This window comes from Triturus cristatus, chromosome 7, assembly GCF_964204655.1.
Source record: "Triturus cristatus chromosome 7, aTriCri1.1, whole genome shotgun sequence".
NCBI lineage: Eukaryota > Metazoa > Chordata > Amphibia > Caudata > Salamandridae > Triturus > Triturus cristatus.
In genome coordinates, this window is record NC_140590.1 from 1,191,464,917 (window position 1) to 1,191,492,028 (window position 27,112).

General features: G+C 49.7%; 2 protein-coding genes across 4 annotated transcripts in view; one reads left to right on the plus strand and one right to left on the minus strand.

The window, feature by feature from the left end:
• Positions 1–27,112, minus strand: part of TEP1 (telomerase associated protein 1) — a 1,383,286-nt gene that overhangs the window by 461,148 nt on the left and 895,026 nt on the right. The window lies entirely within an intron of this gene.
• On the plus strand, positions 771–25,182 carry LOC146811564 (caveolae-associated protein 2-like). Its single transcript, XM_085618537.1, has 2 exons — positions 771–1,452; positions 22,511–25,182. Exons 1-2 carry the CDS (start codon positions 967–969, stop codon positions 23,192–23,194), a joined length of 1,170 nt encoding a protein of 389 aa, XP_085474663.1. The 5' UTR covers positions 771–966; the 3' UTR covers positions 23,195–25,182.

A 27,112-nucleotide genomic window follows, 5' to 3' on the forward strand; every position in this document is an offset into this window, starting at 1 on the left:
CACATTATCTGACTGGGCACTGCACAGATGAGTGGGCGGTGCAGGTCAGTACACCAGATTCCTGTCCAGATTACACATGAGATATCTGGACAGGGCGCTTCAAGGACCTGGTTGGCAGAGTACTCGGGGGCCTCGGGTACTGCTGGGCCGTGCAGCATCTGTACACTGTACTCAGGAGCTTGGCCGCTGCACATTGCGCAGGCGCTGAGGGCCCATACGCATTACTTTATCCACTGATAGTTGATCTACGCGTGTGTGCGGGGCAAGGGTTGTGTTCGCTGTGTTTTTCCAGAAATAAAGATTTCTGAACCTCCGAGACGCGGGGCATGTTAGCTCATCGAAGCAGAGTTGTGAGGCGGAGGCGCTGCACGTCACCTCTGCTGTACACCTAGCTTTCGGGGTGCGTGTGGTACCCGTGTTTATGCCCAGACACCGATAGCATTGTCATTATCTATACATTACAGCGGGCCCTGAGAGCTCACATCGCTAGCACAATACTCATCACTTGTAGCTGAAGCGGCCTTGAGAGGCCCGGGTTGCTGTGCACATTTTTCCATGAGGAATGCGCCAAGAAACTTTGGGTGAGGGCAGGGCGGGGAGTGGGAGACCCCGGGAAGGAATTATCGCCGCTGGAAGGAATGCTGCTGGAATGCCCTTGTGAGGTTCCCTCGCTCCCACCTCCTCTGGGGTGGAGCAGCGCTGGTGGAGCCGTGCCAGGGGTGCAGGAATGCGTCTTACGCAGGGAGGGGTTTCCACTGCCTGCGCCTTACTCTTTCTGCCCCCGGCACACTGGAAAAGAAGTGAATCCTACGAATCAAGGACTGGGAGGAGCCGGAAAACTCTGGGCGTGGACGGACCCTGCAGGAGTCGGCCTCATCTCTCGGCTCCAGCAGTCGGACGTCTTCCCTCAACTCCAGGACAAGTCTGACAGCTCCCTGAAGCCTGCCTCGGCGCGCAGTGTCCACCATGGCAGAAGCCGCCATCCCGGACTCCTGGAGCAGCATCAACCCCGAGCCGAGGTACAGCTTTGAATCCCCCGAGCTGGTGGCTCCGGGTCTCAGCCCGGTGGAGCCTCGGTCCCAGGGTCCCGTCGCGACCCCCAGAAGTCAGCTCGAGGGGGCCCAGGTGAACGCCCTGACCGTGATGACCCTGCTGGAGAAGCTGGCCAGCATGCTGGACTCGGTGCAGGAGAAGCAGCAGCGCATGGCCCAGTGGCAGACGGGCATGGAGAACTCGGTGAAGCAGGTACAGGGCCACGTGAGCCGGCTCACCAAGGAGCACTCCTCCACCAGCAACACGGTCAGCAAGCTGATGGACCGCTCCCTGCACCTCAGCGCCGACATGAAGGAGGTCCGGCAACACGCCGTGGTGCGCAGCGGCCAGGTCAACCGCCTGGCGGAGCGCCACGAGCTGCTCATGAACCGGAGCCCCTTCAAGGTGCTGCTCTTCCAGGTGAGTGGCGGTCAACAGCACTAAGGCCCTCGAGGCGCTTCACTTTCAGGTCAGAAACAGGGACCGCTATAAGCAGGATACGAGGGCTGAGTACTGCTGTCCATGGCAAAGGCCAGCTCCACCACAAAGAGGCCGTGGCACCTTCGAAGTGCCTCTCTTCCAGGTGAGTGGCGGTGAACAGCACAGGCCAGCTGCGAGGCCTTCTAGGCGCTTCTGTTTCAGGTCAAAAACAGGGACCGCTATAGGCAGTTAAAGAGGCCTTCTGAGTACTGTTCTTCATGGCAAAGGTCAGCTCCACCAGAAAGAGGCACCCTCGAGGTGCCTCTCTTCCAGGTGAGTGCAAGTGGTCAGCGCAGAGAAGCCACGAGACTCTGCAAGCGCTACTCCTTCGGGGGATGACAGAGAGCACCGAAGGCCTTCAAGTGCTATAGTTTCAGGTTAATGAGACAGTTGGTTGGACACTGGACAGGAGGCTTTCAGAGTGCTATTCTTGGTGAGTGCTGAGACCATCACCAGAGAGAGGCAGTGAGAGCATCTATGTGCCGCAAGATGAGGGCAGGGGAGGAGTACCACAGACAGGCCATGCTACTGGAAAGCGCTTCTCTTCCATGTGAGGTTCCGAGACAGACCACGGGGCCCCTTTTCCTCAAAGTGAGTCTGGGGTGCCCATGCGCGCTGCGAGACCCCACAGGCTCGTCTGTGCCCAGCGAGTGCCAGAGTTCTCCACGGAGAGGTCACCAGACTCAGGTGTTAGGCACCTACGGGACATAAACCTCGACAAAAATCTAACATTGTTATTAATCTCATAGTTTACAAAACAGTTAACATTTTCCCGGTTCGTTTTCTTTGAGAACAAGTTGTGCCTCTGCCCCTCCGGCAAAGAGTTAACACTGGGATATGTTTCAATGGAAAGTGTACAGTTGGCAGCTCTGGCCATCCAAGGGGCGGGGCTCTGCCAGAAGGGGTTGGATGTGCTCAGTCAAGAAGGGCGTGTGCAGCTGTTGAGAAAAGGCTGCCGCTGGAATAAGAGAGGTCTGCATCGTCTGACTGTAGTCTGCTGGCGCGCGCAGAGTGGTCTGTGGGGACACAGAAGTGTATGCAGCCGCAAGGGCCGTCTGCAAGGAAACAGAAATATATGGTGTAACACAGGGGGTCTCTGCAGGAGAACCAAGATACGTGCACGAAAGAATTTCAAATGAGTCTATAGGGACGCATAAGTATAATGCAACAGCACAGTATTATGTAAGTGAGCACCCGGAGACACAAGCAGCACCACAGATGGGCCTGTAGTGACCTGGAGATACAAACCGCAGTACAAAGGGATCTGTAGGAACACGGAGATATGCAGCAGCAGTACACAGGGGTCTGCAGGGCGACCTATGCAGAGCACAGAGGAGTCCTGTGGGAACAGGGCACAGATATGCGTGATATTGTGGAATATTCTCGCCACTAGGGGATGCGCCAGCCGAGAGGAGTCTGCAACAGAAAGAGTTCTGGAGCGGGGGAGACAGCAGGAGGAAGGGTGTGTCTTCTCTGTAGCCGGGGCGGGGAGGGATGGGCTTGGAGCTGGCCTGAGGTTCAGCAGTGGAAGCAGTATACAGTGAATGGAAAAGGGTCTGTACCAGATGGCGGGAGGACTTCGGCGGAAGGGTGGGGTCTATACTCTATATGGACGGGTTATATACAGGGCTGTAGGGGGATTCGGTGAAGGGCAGTATCAAAAAGAATGCAGGACGCGGGAACAGTATGCACCAGGTATAGCGGCTTCCGTATGGGCGGGACTATCGCAGTTAAGTTACTCCGGGGCCCCCTAGACCCCAGCGGTGGCCATCCTTCTACCAAACTAGATGGAATAGGGCCCTTGCCAAGCGTTTTACGTCACTGGGCTACAGCCACAGAGAGGGGTCAGCGGCAGCTGATATGGGCATGCGGGGAGGGCTTTAAAAGCAGGGGCATCTGCATGGACAAGGTCAGGTGTGAGTGATAGAGAGTTACAAGGATGCATTTACTTATCAACAATAACGTTTCGATAAGAAACTTTAATATACAAGTGCCGCGCGCTACTGGTACTTACACAGGTGACCAAAAACAGTTAACATAAAAATGGCAGTGCACAGGTAATGCAGGGTGGTTGGCACACGTTACAGAAACAACGGTTCAGGTTTGGGTTTATTGAGCCTCCGTATTAATGTCAGAGGCGATGACAAACACATACGTAGGGCCATGCCCCACGGAACCTACCGGAGCAGAAAGTTACAACTAAGTGGGTTCCTTTCAGGGCACAAGTCGAGGAGGGTACACGGAGATAGACGGCGTCTACCCATTATTTGCACAGGGTGGACGCCGTCTACCCTGCCAAAGGTAGGGCCCCATAAAACATATGGGCAACTTTTTTCAGTGTCATTTTTCAGACACCAGGACTCACTCAGCAGCTCCTGCACGCTGTCTGCTTTCATTCTGAGCAGTAAAGTGCAGGCGGGAGGGGGCCTATCAGATCCCAGATGGGCCCATAACAAAGGCCGAAGTAAAGGGATTATCAGGCCGACTTATGTTACCTCACACCTAAATGCAATGGAGGGGAAACAAAGGCACACAGACTATCACTTCATAGGTACTTAAGCAGGCATGCTTTTGACTGTGTGTGTGTGTATATATATATATATATATATATATATATATATATATATATATATATATATATATATATATATATATATATATATATATATATATATATATAGAGAGAGAGAGAGAGAGAGAGAGAGAGAGAGAGATACAGATATAATTACACACACACACTGGAAGAATGTCAGATGTTTTGGTCTGTCCCAGTATTTTCACATTTTGAATACTATTATTTCTGTTACAGTGCTATAGAGCTACTCGTCCCAATGCAGGGAGTCCGAGCTCTTTACATCACACATACCCAATTATACATTGACAAAAAATCACGTGTGAGTAAATCAATGTACAGAATGAGTTACATAAGACCGTGAAGGTTGCAAAGTGTAGGAGCCACATGTCCTTCACCGCTCACTGTGCTTCGTTAGAAGGATTACAATTCATGAACTGTAAGTAACATAAGGATCTCTGTGTTAAAAGCAGTAACCCACTTACATATTTACATAAAATAAAAATCTGCCATGTGTGTGTTGCATGTGTGTGTTGCATAATGATCTTTGTAAGACGAATATTCACCCTCTATGCTACTTTGATTCAAAACTGGGAGTAGACAAAACACGGATGTGTCCAGGCAATGCGTAAACCTCTAGAGTTACCTCACCGTTATTATTATTATTCCCTGAGATTTAGTTGGCACTCAAAGATCTCTGCAGCAGGTGCCTTTACCCCATACGATATTTTAAAAGGCAAACTTAGAACAGATTTACTGCCACGTTTCTCCTTGTTGCCAATGTCTTTGTGGTAGTGTTTTAAAAAGTAAATGCATAAGTTGAGAACCAGATTTTGTGTTCGGGTTAACTCACTTTTTTGGAACAACCAGAAGCAAAATCTCTTTTGTTAAATATTGTAATGTACTCAAATGTACTCATGATAGACCTGCTAAACATATGTGTGAGGTCTTAAGATCTGATGTCATTTCTTGTGATGTCACTTCCTGTGAAGTCATTGGTTGTGATGCCATGTGCAATGTCAGGAGCCATGATGTCACTTGCATACTGCCTATATCTGCAAAGAGCAGAGATAGTTTACTTGGACAGGGAGCAGAAGTGATGGGGAGCAGTAGCCTGCAGAGGCACGTGTGGCGTCAGGACTGGTCTGCATGGGCAACCAAATGCAGCAATACAGGGCCGGCTTTAGGGCGGTGTGACTGGTGCAACCGCACCGGGCGCTGACTTTAGGTGGGGGCGTCGTGTGTGCAAGTTAATAATAGTTTTAAGAGCACCTTCTGCCAGTGTTCTGGCCTCCAGCAGTTTTCAGCCGTCATTAAAAATGTCAAGAGAACTCCGTGATTAATTTTCTTCCTACTGAAAGATCGGAGGTTTGTCTAGTGGAAGCTTTGAGGGTAGCGCAGATGGTTAATATGCCTACTGCAAAGAACCTGTAACAGCAGATCACAAAAGAACCTGTACCAGCAGATCACAAAAGAACCTGTACCAGCAGATCACAAAGTGTGTGCTCCTCCAGACCAAGCACAATTAAACTATACTGTATACCAGTGTGGATGACATGTGACTCCTATACCTTATAGTCCTCTATCTTATGTAACATTTCCTATACACCGATTTGCACACCTATGATTGATTGTCTCTGTGTTTTGTGCGTGTTATGTAAAGTGGTCTGACACCCTACACTGGTATAAGTGGCGCTATACAACCAATTTAATGCATCTGAGCGATGGAGTGGTTATGGAGACTTGAGGGGCACTGTAAAAGGGTGGTAGTGAGGGAATGCATGGCAGAGGTGGTCACTGGGGGGGGGGGGGGCGCCAACAACCATTGTCGCACTGGGCGCCACCAGCGCTAAAGCCGGCCCTGCAGCAATAAACAACTGAAAGATGACCAGTGAACTTTTGCGAGGGGCCTTCCACTGTACGGGAACACATTGCCACATTTTTAGTTAACTTTAGAGCTAGAGAGAATTTTTTTTTGTTAAAATCTGCAGATTATGCAGCAGATGACGGTTTGCGTGGCATATCCATACATTTGTAGAAAATAATGCAGCCACAGAATCAATCACCTAACTCCAGTTGCCCTGACTATGACATATGATAGAATCAGCCATTCCTGGGTTATAGCTAAGATCATTTTGCATTGTGGGGCTTGTGGTTTTACTTTCAACACTTATTATGGTCTTAAAATCCCAGCATGCAAAGTGCTATTGGCTTAAATTCTAGAATCAAACAAGCATTACATGGAGCCACTTGCCAGCTATGTTTAGACATTTTACAAAGTTGTCTAGTCCATTTAAAAATCTGTTTGTTGCATACATACAATCAAAACAGAATTCTGCTCAGTTATTATGCGAGGATTCACCGTTTCACTCACATCATGCACTAAAACAAGCATTGGCAATGCAAATATTTTTTCTTGTGCATATTGTAAGGCATTCTACAGAGCTCCAAAACACAATCAACGTACAACTGAACAGCAGCAACACAACCATCCCCAATATAAAGAATGAGTAAAGGACAGGTGGTAGTAACAGAAGGAACATCACATGATTCTCTCACACTTACAGTACAGGTACAACACAGGTAGCTAGCACACTATAGAGGAAGTGGGAGGCATTGAAGGACTGCTGTACAATTTCTGTAAATAGATGTAAACAGGTACAAAACTCCTAAAAGAAATAACAAAATTTTTAACGAAATTACCATACTTTTATGTATTTATATAGGGTGATAAACACTCACCTATCTAGTGTCGTATGCCTTACCTGCAGGTACCAAATCTAGCACTGGGAAGCATCTGAGAGTATTACTATTCAGTGGTTAGACATTCTCCTAGTTATGGGTGCCCTAGTTTGGGTAAGGTTACATCACTTATGTTGACATTTCTGTTCTCCCTTTGTTAAACTATAAGACTGATTCAAATTGTATGTGGGTTAGCTAAAACAAATTCCACTGGAGGATGGCTGAGCAGTGGACCCTACTTATCTTTTCCATTGACAGATTTCGGTCCCCGAATATTGCTTCTGTGGGTCAGGCGCTGCCCCAGGACTACAGGGAACTCGCATCAAATTTTGTGAAACAATTCCTGTTCATAGGGCTTGTTTACCAGTGTCAGAAGGGGGCAGACTGGGCACATTTCCACAGGCCCTACTCCTTGAAGATGCCCATCACGTGGTATTGGCAAGGCTGTCGGCATGTGCTGCTTGCATCACAGAGCACGTCATTGTAATCGTGGCTCACACTAAGAAACGGGCCATGCCCATACTGCCAAGCCACACTGGCAGTTGACTGGGTGTGGGCAGCGATCAGGCATAGACTGTGAGACCGCGAGCCACAGACCCAACAACCAAGCATCTCCTGTCTTATTTCAAGCGCCAATAGGGCAGTTGTAATGAGGCAGTGATGGAAGGGTCCCATAATCCTTTGTGCCCTGCCTGTGTTGCATGCTCTCTGGAAAAGTAGCGCCGTGGAGACAAAAGGCCAAATGTCGACCTTGGCTGACTATGGCTCTCGTGCATGTCTACAAGGGTCAGTGACTGGCACTTTATTGTTGCGGTTTATACTTTTACTTTCTTCTTCCTCTTATGTAGCCTGTTTTTTAATAGATGGACCAACATTATAGTCTAAACCATACACAAAAGAGATTTTTGTACATTACGCATCCTAAACTGAATTAGTTCAAGGTGCTCTCCTGGTGATTATGGGAAAAGAGGCACAGTGTATAAAAGTAATAGCCTATGGTCATACAGTTTGGTCAAGCTGGGAAGCCAGGATTAAATCCAGGTTTCCCGATTAGACATTGGTATCACACTCTATCCCCTGCCCTGAAGGCAATTGTATTAGTGACCCAAGAGGCAAGTTGGTAGTCTTAGATCTCCTATCCAGGCTTTTTAGGTCTCGCCTGACCCAGCGCATACGCTGGTCTGGCGAGACTTATTGAGAGGGCTCCAAAAAGTGCTACCAGGCCAGCCTAGAGCTACAGTGCATGTGTGCGGGCGCGCGCGCCGTGTTTTACCGCGATTACTTTCACTTTCGGCCGCACAGCCGCTTTGATGTTTGATCGCGATCACTTTCACTCTCGCGGCCGCAGGGCCGCTTTGCATAGCCAATAGGTCTCGCTTTTGGGACCTTATAAGTATTTAAGTTACGCAACTGTTGCATGGCTAAACACTTATAAGGTCCCAAAGGCGAGACCTATTGGCTATGCCAATGCTTGTTTTTATTGTCATAGATGGAGTAACATCATGGTCTATTAAACCACATACAAGAGCGTTGTTTGTATGTGAGCATCCACTACTGAGTCATTTGAAAGTGCTTTCAAATGTGATGATCACAAAAAAGGAGCCACAGCAAAGGAAATGTCTCCGAGTCACATATTTTGGTCAAGCGAGGAAGCTGGAATTGTAACCAGAGTCTCTGGTCAGAGCCCTGCAACCATTGTTTGCACTGGGTCCCACAAAAGCTTTTCAGTGGCCTGGTCGGGTTATGGAAGTGCATTCAAAGTATCCTTTGTTTCTTCATAAATGGGGCAACAGGAGAAACACCCCTTCCTCCTAGAACAGGTACACCTAGGGCAGACACAGTTTAAGCTTCCTGCCTTCAGAGGACAGGTACAGCTAGTGCAACAGAAGCGTTAGCGTTTCCTAGTACAGGGTAGATTCAAATCGAGTAGCTGCAGTGCAAGCGTTACCTACTCACATAATAGGGACAGTATGGCTGTGGCAAAGCAATCTTCCCTCTCTCTAAGAAGACAGCAAGTGCACTCTTCGCAGAACAGACGCGGCAGGGCAGATAAGTACAAGCTTTCATCAGTCACAGAACATGTTAAAGGCATGAGTGACATGTAAGTTAAAGTCAGATCTCTGGTGTGGGTGCTAGGCCACAGAGGTATGTATAGGGTGATGAGTGAGTGAGTGAGTGAATATGCGAGTTCTGTCACCGTTATCACTTAGCTGATATTCCACTTCAGCTGCTGTCAGTTTGAGATCGGTCTGCATTTATTCTTTAGTTTTGAATCCATTGATTAAGAGGCGTTACCTAGTAGGTCACTGGGTCTGAAGTACCAAAGGGATATTTTTTTGCCCATTCGGAGTCTATGGAGAAATGCTTAGGGTGCATAAAAGCCACTGTTTTCTGGAGCAGCCTCTCGGCAGCCCATGTAGACAGGGCTTTAAGTGGGAAAAAAAACCCTGGGGGTGCTCTAAAAGGGGCGTGGCAAATTTCTTAAAGGTGTGTGGCCTGTCCGATTTGGGGCTTGGTCTAAATCAAGATAACTAGCATTGTGTGCTTAAGAAAATCATGAAGTCGCATCCAGCAAAGGAGAATAAAATAGGCAAAAAGGTATATTTATTAAGTACCAACTACAAAAAAATTATTGTGTTCGAGGCATGTGGGCTGCTGAATTCATATCTGTGCATAGATCGCCGCCTAGTGTTGGGTCCGGATGTTTGCACGTTGTTGTCCTGGAAGAGTCTTCGAAGTATCCTTGGATAGGTGACTCCTCCCCTGGACTACAGTGCGCATGGGCATCCTCTCCATCCTCAGATTGTTTTTTTCCGCCATTGGGTTCGGATGTGCTATCTTAGCTCAAGTTAGGAAAAAATTTTGTCGAGGCCACAAGGCCTTTAGTTCGCGTCGGTACTGTTTATCGATCGGGTTTCGATACTATCTGTTAGTTTACTAACTTTCAGCACCGACTTTGTTCGCATTTACCTGTCCATCGACTACTTCGACGATGGAATCGAGGACGCCATTCAAAAGGTGTCCGGTATGTAATGCGAAGTACCCACACATCGACGTCCATCCGGTGTGCAACAAATGCCTTTCGCCGGACCACGACGAATCGACATGCATGGCCTGTGCCCGGTTCCGTTCCAAGAAGACTCTACGGAATCGTCGAGCGGCGAGACTCGAGGCGCAGCACGCGGCACCGGCCCCAGCAGACATCTTCGACGAAGCCGACGACGTCGAAGAAGTAGAAGTCTTGCCCTCCAGTCCCGTTTCCGAACACGAACCCGGATCGGACGAGGCCGACGAGTCACTCTTCCACAGAGGTGAAGGCGACACCGAGGTAGGAGACGACGAGGAGGCCTTAGGGGCCGAAGAGAGTAGCTCCGATGATGAACAAGGCCTACCTGTTCAAACCGAAAACTCACCAGTGCCACAGACTATGGCTCCGGTCGAGGGATCGCCTTCGGGCCTTACCCGAGACCTATCCCGCAGTCCTTCGGCCCCGCCCTCGGGCCCGGCCTCGGACGTTCAGCGGCAGCCATTACCGCTTAAACCAGCTGGTTTCCCTTCCACGAAACCGAAACCGAAAGCTGCTCCGGTTCCTACGAAACCGAAACTGAAAGTGGCGCTGGTCGGATCGAGGCCTTCAACGCCTTCGACGCCAGCGCACCGTGTCGGCACCGACCGCACCAAGAGAGACTTCGGTGCCGAACTTGAAACGGGCGACGTGGGAGTCGACAAACGGAAAAAGGCCATCGGCGCCGACAAACCTGCTCGGTTACCGGCTTCGACGCCACCGACACCGAGGGCCGTACCGCCTGCTACGTCTCGCATCACTCCCTCGACGACACCAAAACCTCACGTGTCGAAGACGTCGACGGTGATCTCCGCACCTCGACTCGATGCACCACCGGCGCCGAAGAAATCTACGGCCGCCTCGACGAACCTGGCCGGGGCCACAACCTCAAAGGCGCCCCAAGTACGACCTGGCGCGACGCCAGGCTGCAAAACCACGGCTGCCCTCCAGGACCCGTCGGGTTCCGGTTCGATCGGATCTCCAGCGGCTTCGTCGGTGCCAACCAACATTACCTTCGGCTTGCCTCCATCCACAATCCCGAAGGTGTTTCAACTCAGGGCACGGGTCACCAAGACTACGGTTACACCTGTTGAGACGTCTCCGTCACACGTCATCGACGCCGGCACTGGCAGGATGATTCTCCACGACCGAAGGATAACTTCGGAACCGCCATTGGAACCTTTCAGGATCCCGCTAAAGAGGAAGCTGCCTGTGGACTCAGAACCTCTCCTGTATGAACCTTTCCATTCATCCTACCAGGATCCACACCGGGCCTCCCCCACACGCTCCGACACGGATGCATTGGAGGACTACATGGATGACCAAGTCCCCTACCATGTGGACACGGACCCTGATGACCAGCAGGACCCTGATCAAACTTGGGGCGACCCTGCAGACCCCAGTGCACCTCTTGATGCACAGGACCCACAACTCTATGGGGCAAAAACATCTCCCACAGAGGATACTGCGGCGTTCAACGCTCTTATCAAACGTGCGGCAAACAACCATGATGTACAGCTTCACTCTGATATCATCGAAGATGACTTTCTAATGGACACCTTTGCATCCTCAGAAAGACATGTAAAGACTCTGCCAATGTTGAAGGGGGTCCTCAAGCCAGCCACGGACATTTTCAAGGAACCCACCAGGGCACGAGTGATAAACCCCAGGATCGATAAGAAATACAGATCAGCACCTGGGGATCCTACTTACATCAGAGGCCAATTACCACTCGACTCCATCGTTGTAGCGAATGCTCGCAAGAGGGCACACTCGCAGACAACGGGTGACGCTCCTCCCCCGGACAAAGAGTCCAAGGTGCTAGAGACCTCCGGCAAGCGAGTTGCCGCACAAGCTGCAAACATATGGCGCATAGCCAACACTCAAGCGCTCCTCGCTCGCTACGATAGAGCGCACTATGACACAATAGAGCAACTTCTTCAACACCTCCCTGACCCCTACAAAGAAGGTGCAGAAATCCTTATCAGAGAGGGACAGCTACTCACAAATGCTTCCATCAAATGTGCACTAGATGCTGCAGACACGGCTGCCAGGGCCATCAACACTAGCGTCATACTACGACGTCACGCCTGGCTACGTATCTCAGGATTCAAGCCTGAGGTACAAAACAATATACTTAACCAGCCCGTCAACCCCGACTATTTATTCGGGCCTGAGGTTGACACCGCCCTCGAGAAGATAAAAAAGGACACGGGCACTGCAAAGTCCATGGGCGCCCTACAAACTCAGTCCTTTCGGAGCGGCTCCTTTCGTCGCCCCGGAAACAAGGGAGCAGGCAGAGGACAGGGGTCACAACAAACATATAACAAAGGCAATACGCAGACCACCTACGATAAAAACACCCGAGGTGGATATCGTGGCTCCAGTACAAAGGGCAGAGGACGTGGCTACGGCAACACCAGGTCCTCCCCCAAGAACAAGCAGTGACGCCCTCTCCCTTCCTCCCGACCACATAACACCTGTCGGGGGAAGGCTACGAAGGTTCCTGTCCACGTGGAACTCCATCACCACGGACAGGTGGGTCAAAGATATTATAAAATACGGTTACTGTCTGGAGTTAACCTCCACTCCACCCACAATACCACCAAGAAGCCGTCCTATGTCCTCAGAGCACTTAACGCTCTTACAGCACGAGGTGCAAAGTATGCTTCTAAAAGGCGCTATAGAGGTCGTACCCATCCACGAGCAGGGTACGGGAGTGTACTCCCTCTACTTCTTAATTCCAAAAAAGGACGGGTCGCTCAGACCTATATTAGACCTGAGACCCCTGAACCAGTACATTCTTTCAGAGCACTTTCACATGCTCACTCTACAGCAAGTCCTTCCGCTTCTCAAGCAGGGAGACTTCCTAGCCACACTGGACCTCAAGGATGCGTACTTTCACATACCCATCCACCCCTCACACAAAAAATACCTCAGGTTCACTGTTCAGGGGCAGCACTATCAGTTCAAAGTCCTTCCCTTCGGCGTGACAACAGCGCCCAGGGTTTTCACGAAGTGCCTAGCTACGGTGGCAGCACATCTACGGAGGCAGCATATACACGTCTACCCCTACCTAGACGACTGGCTCGTTCAAGCGAAGTCAGCCCAGCAATGTGCAAGCCACATGTCCCGCACCATTCACCTTCTTCACAGTCTGGGATTCTCACTAAATTACCCAAAGTCCCATCTCCAGCCCGCCCACGTACAACAGTACCTGGGCGCGACTATAGACACTCTGCCGGCCACAGCTCAGCCAAATTTGGTGAGGATCAACAGCATGCAACTGCTGATCTCCAAGTTCAAACCCAATCACTCGCTTCCAGCGCGAGTGTTTATGCAGTTGATAGGTATGATGGCCTCCTGCATCTTCATAGTCCCGCACGCGAGATTACATATGCGCCCACTTCAGGAGTGCCTAGCACGTCAGTGGAATCAGGCTCAAGGACAGTTGAAAGACCTAGTGCTGGTGAGCGGTCGGGCATACAACTCTCTGCATTGGTGGAATCCACAAAACCTTTGCAAGGGCCGACCGTTCCAAGAGCCTGTCCCACAAATAGTACTGACAGCGGACGCGTCTCTCCAGGGATGGGGAGCTCATGTACTCCACTACACAGTGCAGGGACTATGGACGTCACAACAGAAGAAGATGCACATCAACCTTCTGGAACTGATGGCAATCTTCCTGGCCATGAAGGCATTCAAAGTACACCTGTGCAACAAGGTCGTGTTGATCCGGACGGACAACATGACCGCAATGTACTACATACAGAAGCAGGGAGGAACACACTCTCCACAGTTGTCTCATCTGGCTCAGAGCATGTGGAAGTGGGCCATTCAGAGGAACATGTTCCTCATGGCGGAACACCTCCCTGGCAAGGACAACCAGATGGCGGATCTGCTCAGCAGACACAGCCACCAGATGCACGAGTGGGAGTTACACCCATCAGTACTCCAACCGTACTTCCAGCAGTGGGGTCATCCAGAGATAGACCTATTCGCGACAAGCGAAAACGCAAAATGCCAAAGCTTCGCCGCCAGATTCCCCCATCCGCAGTCGCAGGGCAATGCGATATGGATGAACTGGTCCGGCAGATTTGCGTACGCTTTTCCCCCAGCGCCGTTGATACCGCTGGTGGCTCGCAAACTCCGACAACACTCCCTGACACTCGTCCTAGTTGCTCCCACGTGGGCACGCCAGCCGTGGTACACCACCTTCCTCGAACTTTCCGTGGTGCCGCATCAAAGGCTGCGGATCAAACCCGCGCATTTGACGCAGAACCATGGAGAGGTTCAGCACCCAGATCCGCAACAGCTGAACCTGGCGATCTGGCTCCTGAAGTCCTAGAGTTTGGCTATCTCAACCTGCCACCTGACTGTATGGACATCATCAAGGAGGCCAGGAGACCCACTACCAGAGCTTGCTATGCAGCCAAATGGAAAAGGTTCGTCATTTATTGCGGTAATAATGACGTTAACCCGCTGGACGCATCCATCCAAAACATCATCTGTTACCTCTTACACCTATACCGATGCAATCTGGCGTACACCTCTATACGTGTCCATTTGACCGCAATCTCAGCCTATCTGCAAACCAGGCAGCACCTCTCTCTATTCAGAGTGCCTACCATCAAAGCATTCTTGGAAGGGCTCAAACGAGTCATTCCGCCTTGTCACCCACCGGCTCCAATGTGGAACCTCAACTTGGTCCTCACACGCCTGATGGGTCCACCTTTTGAACCTCTACACTCATGCGAGATTCAATTCCTTACCTGGAAAGTGGCCTTCCTTGTAGCGATCACTTCCCTACGAAGAGTTAGTGAACTCCAGGCACTAACCGTTCAAGAGCCATTTATACAGGTTCACGCCAACAGGGTCGTACTACGTACCAACCCCAAATTCATGCCCAAAGTAATATCGCAGTTCCACATGAATCAAACTATTGAACTGCCCGTTTTCTTCCAAAACCCACAAACTGTTGCAGAAAGGGCACTACATACACTAGATGTACGGAGGGCCCTCATGTACTACATCGACAGGACTAAACCCTTCAGGAAGACAAAACAACTGTTCGTTGCCTTTGCCCCACACCACAAAGGTAACGCCATCTCCAAAGCAGGGATAGCCAGATGGATAGTTAAGTGTATTCAAATCTGTTATCAAAAGGCAAAACGCACATTAACTATTCCACCACGAGCCCACTCAACACGCAAGTTGGGGGCTTCCATGGCCTTCCTAGGAAATATTCCCCTGCATGATATATGCAGAGCAGCCACATGGTCCACTACACACACATTTACAAAACACTATTGCGTAGATGTGCAGTCAAAACAGCAGGCAGCTGTAGGACAGGCTGTTCTCAAAACACTTTTTCAGACCGCTGCAGCTGGCACGGGTAGCCGCCGCCAATAGAGGGCACTGCTATGTATTCTATGCACAGATATGAATTCAGCAGCCCACATGCCTCGAACTGAATATGCTACTTACCAGTATGCATCTGTTCTTGGCATGTAGGACTGCTGACATTCATATCGCCCTCCCTCCTCCCCGGCGCCTGTCGCAGCTGCAGCTCTCAGAATTATTGCAAGCATGGTCATCACTTTCTGTATCTACTCCATCACTGCCACAATGGCGAAAAACAATCTGAGGATGGAGAGGATGCCCATGCGCACTGTAGTCCAGGGGAGGAGTCACCTATCCAAGGATACTTCGAAGACTCTTCCAGGACAACAACGTGCAAACATCCGGACCCAACACTAGGCGGCGATCTATGCACAGATATGAATGTCAGCAGCCCTACATGCCAAGAACAGATGCATACTGGTAAGTAGCATATTCAATCCTCATGTAACGCAACTGGTGCTATTATGTAAAGCGCTCTGATACCCGATTCGGGTCAAGTTTGTCCTATATAAAACTCCATTAAAAAAAAAACCAGTGTACTTCGGAGAGGATATTTCCCAACAATTATTGGGAGAAAATGCCAATTCAAGACTGGAGCAAACTTAACCATCACCAGAGAGAAATTCCACAATAATCGGTGCAAATTTGCCCAAAGTTTGTTGAGCTGGCTTTAAGTGAGCACTTGCGGTCCATCCCTTCCCATTTTTCTTTAATTATTCTCTTATTACACACTTAAGGGAAACTGTCTAATTTCAGTAGTAACTAAGCAATTTCGCTGAGACTGCATAGTTAACAAAGGTACTTGACGCTGACTAATGGTTTCCTTTAAGATGTTTGATGTCATTTTTCAAAAACATAAAATATGGTATAATTCAAGCATTCCACCCATCACGTTTCCCTCACTGAGATACCCAAGTGTAATGGATTTGTCAAATCACGAGTCGAAGCGAAGTTGCACATCAGCCTTATAACTAGTACCAGTCAGTGTGATTGTATATTCTCCATCTGTGTAGAGTGTCACACAGGACTTAATTACATCAGTGTTAGTAAACATAGGAAGAGCAGAGCAATGTGAAAGTAGATGAAAATGAAACTCCGAGGGGTCCGTCTGGGTCGGCTTTACTATTGACTTGAGATATCTACTTACTTCTGAATTGTGCCTCAACATTTTCAATGCAGCCACAAGCAAAACTAAAATTCTCAATTGTAACAATATTTTCGAATTCTGGGGAACCAGTGGCGCTCAATATTTGCCTTGATTTCCCTACGGAGGGTTGTTCAATCTTTTCTACGCATACGCAGTGCTTTCTATGAGGGTGCTTTACCACCGCATATATAAATCAATAAACAGAACAAGTCAGCATTGGTAGTGACAGTGTTTTGAAAAACATGAATGGCGCTTTGCGGCGGAATGAGAAAGCTGCGGGGAAGGGGATTAAAAAAACGGCCATTAAAATACTCCCGTTGCGGGCTTGCAGGCTGGGAGGGCAAGTCTTGTATGGCTTCAGAAGGATCCTGGCTGAGGCAGCTCTGATGCGGAGGCAGGGTCCCGACGGTGCTAGTAGGGCTGGGGAGGCGTCACGAAGGTAAATTTCCTTTTCACTGCTGCTGGAGTCTGTTGTAGACCCTCGTCCCTCGCTTGCTTTAAGGCAGAGCAGGGTCACACTGGTTGCTGGAGAAATCTTGCTGCAGGCCGTAAAAGCAGGGTCCTGCAGGTTCTAACCAGCTGTTGTTGTGCCGATGGCTGGCACGATGATGTAAGTGGCGCTGCGTGGCCAAAGAGAAGGGAAATCCTGAGATAAAGTGTCGCTCTTTAAAGGATTTCCCTTCCTGCTACAATGACGTCACCCGAAACACCAACAAAAACCGGAACGTCTGTTCACCCTACCTTTGACCTTTGAGGCCCAAAAATAGAGCCCCCTAGAGACCCCTTTTGAGGCCCCCCCCAAAAAAAACTGGGGGTGCTCAGACCCCCCTCACTTAATGCCCTGCGTGTAACTATCCCCCAGGCAGGCGCACAGATGCCAGCCTCTTCAAACAGGGTTTGACTGAGCACACACCAGGCTCTGTGCAATCTCAGCTTCGGTGCTGGGCCTGTTCAAAGTATTGAGGGCCACCAGTGTCACGGAGTGCTGTGCAGGCTGGTGTGAGTGAGGGACACCAGTGTCATGGACTGCCATGCAGGCTGGTGTGAGGGCCGGCGGCCGCCAGTGTCATGGAGCGCTGTGCAGGCTGGTGTGAGTGAGGGACACCAGTGTCATGGACTGCCGTGCAGGCTGGTGTGAGGGGCAGCGGCCACCAGTGTCACAGAGTGCTGTGCAGGCTGGTGTGAGTGAGGGACACCAGTGTCATGGACTGCCGTGCAGGCTGGTGTGAGGGGCAGCGGCCGCCAGTGTCACGGAGTGCTGTGCAGGCTGGTGTGAGTGAGGGACACCAGTGTCATGGACTGCCGTGCAGGCTGGTGTGAGGGCCGGCGGCCGCCAGTGTCACGGAGTGCTGTGCAGGCTGGTGTGAGTGAGGCACACCAGTGTCATGGACTGCCGTGCAGGCTGGTGTGAGGGCCGGCGGCCGCCAGTGTCACGGGGTGCTGTGCAGGCTGGTGTGAGTGAGGGACACCAGTGTCATGGACTGCCGTGCAGGCTGGTTTGACGGCCGGCGGCCGCCAGTGTCATGGAGTGCTGTGCAGGCTGGTGTGAGTGAGGGACACCAGTGTCATGGACTGCCGTGCAGGCTGGTGTGAGGGCCGGCGGCCGCCAGTGTCACGGGGTGCTGTGCAGGCTGGTGTGAGTGAGGGACACCAGTGTCATGGACTGCCGTGCAGGCTGGTGTGAGGGCCGGCGGCCGCCAGTGTCACGGAGTGCTGTGCAGGCTGGTGTGAGTGAGGGACACCAGTGTCATGGACTGCCGTGCAGGCTGGTGTGAGGGGCAGCGGCCGCCAGTGTCACGGAGTCCTGTGCAGGCTGGTGTGAGTGAGGGACACCAGTGTCATGGACTGCCGTGCAGGCTGGTGTGAGGGCCGGCGGCCGCCAGTGTCATGGAGTGCTGTGCAGGCTGGTGTGAGTGAGGGACACCAGTGTCATGGACTGCCGTGCAGGCTGGTGTGAGGGCCGGCGGCCGCCAGTGTCACGGAGTGCTGTGCAGGCTGGTGTGAGTGAGGGACACCAGTGTCATGGACTGCCGTGCAGGCTGGTGTGAGGGGCAGCGGCCGCCAGTGTCACGGAGTCCTGTGCAGGCTGGTGTGAGTGAGGGACACCAGTGTCATGGACTGCCGTGCAGGCTGGTGTGACGGCCGGCGGCCGCCAGTGTCACGGAGTGCTGTGCTGGCTGGTGCGAGGGCCGCCAGTGTCAAGGAGTGCTGCGCAGACAGGTGATGGCTCTGGGCAGAGATCCGGTCACTCGTGCGTTTGTTCTTTGTTGGCACGCTGTGTGACCTTGGCAGCCCTTTAGGTTTCACTTTACTGAAATGAGTGGACACAATCGAAAGGGTTCAACAGGCATACCTGTCTGCTTGACCCCAAATGTCTGACTTTTGGTCTCCAGCGTCACCCACCTCGGACTACCTACTACGAAGGTGGAGGGGTGTGCACGTCTGGTTGGTATACACCAAGGCGCCACAGCTTAAGTGCTGGCCCTACAAGCTTCTACCAATGCGGATCGGCTGCTGGGTCTGAGAGATCTTATCTCTTCCTCTGGAGCCCCTGCCAGTCCCCTGCAGAGCACAGCACAATGCAACTAGGCCCAGAGGTAGTTCCTGTTATAGAAACACTCGGTGCACAAAACAGGAAGCACCGAGGAACGGATGGAGATTGGTGGGCTGCACTTGTGTTCAGGGGGGAGTCGGTGCTGGGGGTTTCTGTGGAAGTTGTAAGGCCTTCGTTCGTTTCCAAGATCCAGCTCGCCAGAACCTGAACACACATTCCTCATTAAAAAAAATAACAAATAGAAGCGTGTGTGTTTTTAGCAGAAGAGCGTGAGTCACCTCTGCCAGGCGGTACCGTCGGGAGTCGTACTGGGGGAGGGAGTGAGGGGGGACTAGAAAAGCATGGGGAGAGGGGGGTGGGGGAGAGAGGAGGGGGGAGAGGGAGACGGGACGGTGAGGAGAGATGAAAGCCGAGAGAAAGAAAGGAAAAGCAGCATACCTGCCAACTTGAAGAACAATCTCACCGTGTGAGGAGGGGGATGGGCAGGGCTTTAAGTAGGATTAAAAAACTGGGGGTCTCTTGAAGAGCGTGGCCATAGTAATTAAGGACGTGGCTTAAAACACCCAAGCTAAAAATTAGTACTACACATAGTATGCCGCCCGTCTGGCATTTTGCTGTTTCTATCGCGTTGCATCCAGATGTATTATACAGCAAATAGCGTTACACCAACAAGTCAAGACTATTGGCGTTGCCAATGGTTGTAAGCTGCATAAAGTAAGTGAGCAACTATGGCTTCGTTATATATAAAATATTGAAAGTGCGTCCATTCTGAAAGTATGAGACTGTGAAAGAAATATAACGAGTCTCTTTGAAGTTACCTCAAAGGCAGTGAGCAGTGGTACTGCCATAGAATTAAGATTTATCTGTTCACCAAGGTGAGGGCAAAAATGGAGAGCCCACAGGACCCGTCTTGGCACCTACTGCTGCGCACTGACAAGACCAGGCCCACTTTAAGCCTGGGGATGGGCCTTGAAGGGGGTGGGGCTCGTGCCGATAAATACTTACCAGACACTTTTGAACACCATACCGCCCACAAACGTCCCCTACCCCCCCCCCCAAAAGCTTGCTTATACTAAGGTCCTGGGGTGTTTTCTAGGCCTGGGCGGTAAATTCCGTTCCGCTTGCGGAATTTGGTAATTTCGTGTTCCGCGGAGAACGCGGAATTGCCAAAAATTCTGCGATCCGCGGAATTGTTTGCTTGTTCGCGCTTTCAAAATGCGTGTTCGCAAGATATTTCTCCCCGAGCATGCAAACAGCGTTCGCGAACAAGAAAAAAGCATCGCAAACGGGCGGAACAAGCAATTCCACATGTTCGCAGAACTTTCGCGTGCTCGCTTAGATTTTCTACCGTTTCGTGGAGCTTTGCGTAACGCGACTACGCAAATTCCGCCCACCCCTAGTATTTTCACACCTCTTAATGGACGCTAGCAGTTCAAAGCCTCAGAAACCGAGCTGGAAAACCACTATTTACATTGGTTTTCAACTTGTTTTCGCTGCCACCGTGTGACATCGGCTTCTCACTGGGAGACCGTGTGATGGGAGCCGATATCGTGTATCACACGGTGGCACCGTGTGAGATGGCAGGTATGAAGGAAAAAAAAGAGAGGGAAGAGTGAGAGGACAGAAGGGGAATGAAGAAACCGAGGGAAATAAAGTGGTGGGGACAGGGAAGGAGACCGTGGACAGAGACCAGAGGCAAGAGGGGAAAAGTCAGAGCCATGTGGGAGCGTCGGATGAGGAAAGGCACATGGGTGGGAAGAAGAGAAAAGACGAGGTTATGGAAAGGGAGCAGACAGAGGTAGGCCGAGAGAGACGGCAAAAATGAGCAGACAACGAAGAGGGGACAGACAGGAAGACGACATGCGCTTCAACGCCTCGCCAGGGGTAGTAAGCGCTACATAAATGCAAATACAGTTACTTGAGGAAGAAGACTAGAAGAAGGCAAGAGAGGGGCAAAAACAACAAGGGCAGAAAGGCGGCGCTGAAGAGATCTCTTAGAAGCAGTAAAGATCAAACCATGGGTAACAGCTGCTTCCCTGGCTACACCTCACCGACGTCCAGACGGAGAGCCTGGGTGAGCTCACAGCCACTAAGATGTGCTTGTGGTAAGGAAAGCATGTATCAGAGAGCATGAAATGGATGGCAGGCGGAGGATATGCATCCTAAGGTGCATAAAGTCTACTTATTTATCACAATTCAGAGGAACTGGCAACAGAAAACGACCACCCAGTCAACAGAATTGCCAATCCCCATCCCCTCTGTAGCCCCCATGAACCTGAGCCTATGTCCAGCTCCAACTTGGCTGCCCTCACTGCTCTTTCTAGGTCTTAGCCATTGGTGGTCAGTGGCTTTGGAACACATCCCGTTTACATTCAGTGCTTCAGCAGGCTTTAACTAGTGGATTCGGCCTACTGTGTCTAGCGGAGCGCCCAGCTGCTTGCGGCAACTTTAACCAATGTGACTACATGGCCACTGCACACTATTAGAGTAACACGCAAACAAGAAACATCACAGTTTACATATGATAACAGGAATTATGTAGTGAATGGAATACAATGCGCAATGCCGGGAAAACCTACATGGGCAGTTCTATACAAAAATGAAATTTAAGACAGAGGAACATTTAAATGTGGCCAACATGCTAACAGCCAACTGCCAGTAGCAGTGCCTCATACAAAACTCCATGAAGGTAATTCTGAAACATAGGCTGAAACTGTACGTGACGCCACACGGCCTCGTGTAGACAAACTACAACTGAGGCAAACGGAATCAAAGTTAGTCATGTAGCCGAACACCGCAGAGCCCAAACTCGTTCACAAACACCGGCCTACACCTATTTGCAAGACAAAGTGACTGGCAGAGTAGGGCTCAGAGGGCAGATACTTAGTAGCATAGTGGTCTAGTGATAGACATAACCGCGTTCTCTGTCCATGAAGCTGGGGTACACCGGCAATTCCGCAAGAGACGGAAGACCAGGCTATTCAACTAGTCTTCTTGAAGGACGATCGGGACTGCCTGTGCTCAGGCCCAGCCTCACCACATGCCTACACTCACCTACCAAGCGCCAAGATACCTTCATGGATGGCAAGCAGCACTCTTTAAATCCGCATTACATTACATAAACTGTGCATTTATATACAATGTGAAATCAATACAAGAGGAGACGAGAGATAGTGATAGTTTAATAAAAGTGCTAAAAATGAGAGCAAATGAAATTTTCTGCAAAAGAAGTTCATGGTTGAGACTCTGTGCCACCCATTGGTGAACGAACAGATAGGTTCCGCCTGAACGTACTCTGAGAAAAGAGAGGGGAGGAAAATCTGTGTGTTGTTGAATTTGTATACTTTAGACAAATGAACCTGGCCATTTTAAAACACTTCACCTCTTCGTGAACAGAATAGCCGTGCAGAAGCTTATCCAGTGTCTAGCAATATTGCTTCATTTGTTTACCCAAAAAACAAGTATGGCGGTTTGCAATTTTTTTATCACACTTATATATGTGTATCTCTGTTTCAGGAGCAAGAAGAGATTCCTGCCAACGTATTTTTGAAAAAACCAGAGCCTCCAGGTGCGATCTCGGAGGAGAAAGGGGAGACAAGCGATGAAAAGACAAAGTCAGAAGAGATCTGGCACACTGTGGACCTGTCCTCTGATGAAGAGCTTGCTCGTGCTGAAGAGGGTCACGACGATGACAGCGTGGATGAGAAGATCGGCGAATCAAGAGCCAAAAAGATTAAGCGCTCTGGCCTGAAGAAGGTGGACAGCCTGAAGAAGGCTTTCACCCGCCAGAACATCGAGAAGACAATGAACAGGCTTGTGCCACCAGAGAAGAGAGAGAAAATTAAGAAATCGCTGAGCCCGCGCCTTCGGAAAAAGTCAATGCCGGGCTCGGATTCCAAAGGAGAGGATCCAACCACCACCAACGAGAAGAGCATCCCAGAGGAGGAGGATGCAGCCCCACAAGAAGAAAAGCCAGAAGAGCCAGCACCAGCAAGTGATTCTGGGAAGACATCGCTAAGTGAGGAGCCAATATCACCGGCTGTGGAGCTGGCTGAGACTGCTCCATCAAACGAGGCGGATACATCAGAGCCAGTAAAGGAGACAGTCGGGATCACCTTGGACAACACCTGGATTGCCATAGGACATGATGAAAAGGATGAGCAAGCACCCGAAGAGGAGATACGGCTTGACAGCGAATGAACGAACCCCCACATTACACTAATCAATTTACAAAGGGCTGTGCAGCAAGATAAATTAACGTCCCATTGCGATCAATTAACTACATCTATAAGCATGTCTCCCAATTCAACATGACACTTGGAAAGTCCTTCACTGTCCATTACTCGCTCTTATCATTCACTTACGTCCACCGCCCATTTCACAACTCAACATAGCTCAAGGGCTTTCTAGCAAGTCATTCAATCATTATCTCCCTGCAATCCATATGACCAATTGAGCTTTCGATCATGATCAACACGCCATCATTATTGTTTACTTGTATTTACGAGCACACTTTCTAATCTAACACAACAGCTAGGCTGCTCTACACCAGCAATAATCGATGTGCATCACTTACGAATACAGCTTTAAAAAATATCATCTGACCATTCCAGCCGATCGACTTCTATTCCTAGGCACACACATGCAGCTTTGTTTATCATAATTTACGCTAGTATGTAAGAGTGCAAGTGATAGCTAGTAGAGGCGTCCCCAGTACTCTGCCCTTTGTCCCTATATATAAGCACATTGAGGGTAACATGTACACACTACTGAAATTTCTTCATTCACACACGACTGGAGCGCCTACATGCATGGAGATGTGGACATGCATATATGAGGAGATGTACCTAGCGATGCAAATTGCTGCCTTTTGGTTCTGGAGCCCCAGGACTGAATCCCAGCCTCGGTGCTAGACACAAGAGCGTATGGTTCTAGGCAAATCGCTTAATCTTCCTGTACCTAAAACGTGTTACAATGTATTTTTGTCATCACCACTTGATGTACACGATCTTGTACATCGTCTCCCGACCCTTCACATAATGGTATTTATATAGTGCTATGTTGCTTCACAGCTATGTTTGCGCTATATACATACCAATATATGCATACATATGATTTAGTCTTCGACAACCATACGTGACAGAGGCTGTAGCATGCATAGAAACCCTAGGCTGGCTGCTACGTGCATACATTACGGAGGCAGTAATATGCATAGAAGACAGACTTGTACTTGAATACACGACTGCCAGTACTAAATGCATACATGAGTGAGGCTGCTACATGCATACCTCATGGACCTCCTAGATATCTGGACCTACTATGTGCATACATGACTCAAGGTGTTATGTGCATACATGACTCGAGCTGCGATTTGCATTCATAACTCAAGCTCCTTAAGGCACACATGACTGAGGCTGCTACATAGACAAAGGACTGATGCTGCCTCATGAGTACATGGGTGAGGCAGGACAGAGGGTGCTACACTTATGCAGCACTCAGGCTGCTTTATACATCAGTCATACTCAGTGGCATCTTGGACATTCTAGACATGGCACCACAACCTCTTTGTACACTGAAAGTAGGTGTGCTAGTGGTGATGGAACCCCAGGCTCACAGTATTTACTAGCCCACCCACTCCTGTGCAGCTCTGCAACCAGGTTTGCAGTGTTCAACAAGCCAGCAGCATCCGAAATCTGCTCCAGCGTGCAAACAAATGAAATGAAGCGGACTCCAAACCCAGCACCAGGCTGAGTAGCATTTCCGGTTTGCTCCTCCTTATGACGCAGATGGCACTACACAGGCAGATTTGTCAACGAAGGCAGAGGTATTGCTTAAACTGATGTACTCCACCCATGGGCAAAACATGGCGTACTGCCCCTAATATTTCACGAAAAGAAGATCGTGTCCAACTATACAAAGGCACTAGTCCAAATGTGGACCCTTTTGACATCTGCCTCCCTCACACTACACCACAGTGGATACAAATGCCTACGTTACGCCCTGGCAGTATAAAGTAGGTGTACTGCGCCTTCTGTCCGAAAAAAGCTTCTCTGCGGCAAGAGCTCTCATGTCCTTGAACTTCTGCTGACTCCATTTATGCTTCACATTTTTGCTTCATGTCTAACTAACTTCACGGGTATTAAAAGCTTTACTGATGTTTAAAGTTAATAAAGACGCTCTGAAAGTGATATATATTGTCAGTATAAATGGAATGGAAAAATGTACACAACACTGAAAGTCTGGCCAGTTAATAGCGTTGCTGAACTTCAGTCAGTTACCTCTGTAAAGGATAGAGCGTGTACGGTCTTGAGGGATAGATAGTTCCTCTGTCTGAGATGTGAGCCAGATCTTTACAACATTCGGCAGAGATCTTCCAACTGAACTCGAGCCTGAGAGAACGGAGAAAGCACAGAGGATAACTGCTCTTTGAGGCCTTAGCGCGTAAGATCTTTTCAACCTCAAGGGTCTCTCTGCCATGTAAGCCCTCAGCACTCTCTGCTACCAAGGAGGATAAGCTAAGATAAACAAATGTACATTAGTAGGGCTGAGGAGAAGCCAGGATGAACTAAGCTGCATTAGATGGACTGAGGATAAGCTAAGATGAACTAATGTGCATTAGAAGGGCTGCAGATAAGCTAAGATAAACTAATGTGCATTAGAAGGGCTGCGGTTAAGCGAAGATGAACTAATGTGCATTAGAAGGGCTGAGATAAGCCAAGATGAACTAAGCTGCATTAGAAGGACTGAGGATAAGCGAAGATGAACTAATGTGCATTAGAAGAGCTGAGATAAGCCAATATGAACTAAGCTGCATTAGAAGGGCTGAGGATAAGCTAAGATGAACTAAGCTGCATTAGAAGGGCTGAGTCTGTAAGGTCAGCATCTGTGTAACGTGAGAGATAGTTCCTGCTGTTGTAGACACGAGCTTGCAGGATCTGTTCAGTAAAGGAATACATGTGCTGTCAGATCCGTGTGAGCAAGCCTAAGGCTTCAACATCTATGCAAACTGAGGGTCAGCTCATCTGTCCAATGTGCGAGTATGCAGGATCACTAAGCATGTAACCAAAAGGATAAATCTACTGGCCGAGGCACAAGCTGTGCACCCTGGGGGTAGCTGTGCTCTCAGAGCTCAATGCCTGTGAGATCTGTGCAACTTAAGGGATATCTGCAGCTGTACGCCTCAGCTTGTATTATTTGTGTAGCTCGAGATCTAACTTACTGTCAAAGGATCTTAGGAGCACAAAGATAGGTTTTCCGTCATAGGCCTGAGCTTGTAACAGCTGTGCAAACTGAGGAACAGCTCTGCTGCCCAAGGCCTAAGCTTGAAAGATCCCTACAACTTGAAGGACAGGCTGAATGTTGAAGGCCTTTGTCTAAGAGTCTGGTACTGGGGGCCACATAGTGGTGCACTGGGGCAGTAAGAACCGACAGGAGGGCAAATGGTTCGGAATTAAAAGGGGAATAGTACGATCACTCACGGAGGTAAGTGGTTGGTCTCCGCATCTTGTGACCTGCAGGTCTACATTCAATTCCCTTTCCTCCCTTCATCCTTCTGAGCTCGATAAAAGGATTACCGTTACAGGAGGCATTGGTAACACTCATTATTTACAGCAGTATGAGAATGACAACCATTGCAGTGAGAAGTGATACATATTAGAGTCAGTTGTGTATATTTACTAACAGTTTCTGGTGGACACAGTTCCTTCTGCAGATTCTTTAGTTTTGAAACAGAAGGCGGTAGGTTGGTCAGTGCATGTGAGAACCCAACAGCGAATATTTGGGACTGCGAGAGCACTGTTATCCATCCTCTAAAAGCCACAACACAGCTTTCCATGCAGATCACCCAGATCCTCTCCTCTGTGGTCCAACAGGTCATCCAACAGACAAAAAAAAAAGATGGATGGAGGATGTGATTTCTTGGTGCTGGCACTACCCTTCTGGAAAGTTTTACCTATTTAAAGTAGCATCATTTACCACCATCTGAAATTTAGGGGGGATAAACCTCAAAGCAAGTAGTTTCAATAAACCAGCACAAATGTAGGTGGCATATGCTCTCTTTGCTCTACACAAACTGAGCACCAAGAGCCCATGTAAAAGTAGATAGATACATGGGCTTAA

Coding starts and splice junctions, on each gene's coding strand:
- LOC146811564 (XM_085618537.1), top strand. CDS start 967: ATGGCAGAAGCCGCCATCCCGGACTCCTGGAGCAGCATCAACCCCGAG. Junction 1,453..22,510: donor TCAAGGTGCTGCTCTTCCAG/GTGAGTGGCGGT, acceptor TCTCTGTTTCAG/GAGCAAGAAGAGATTCCTGC.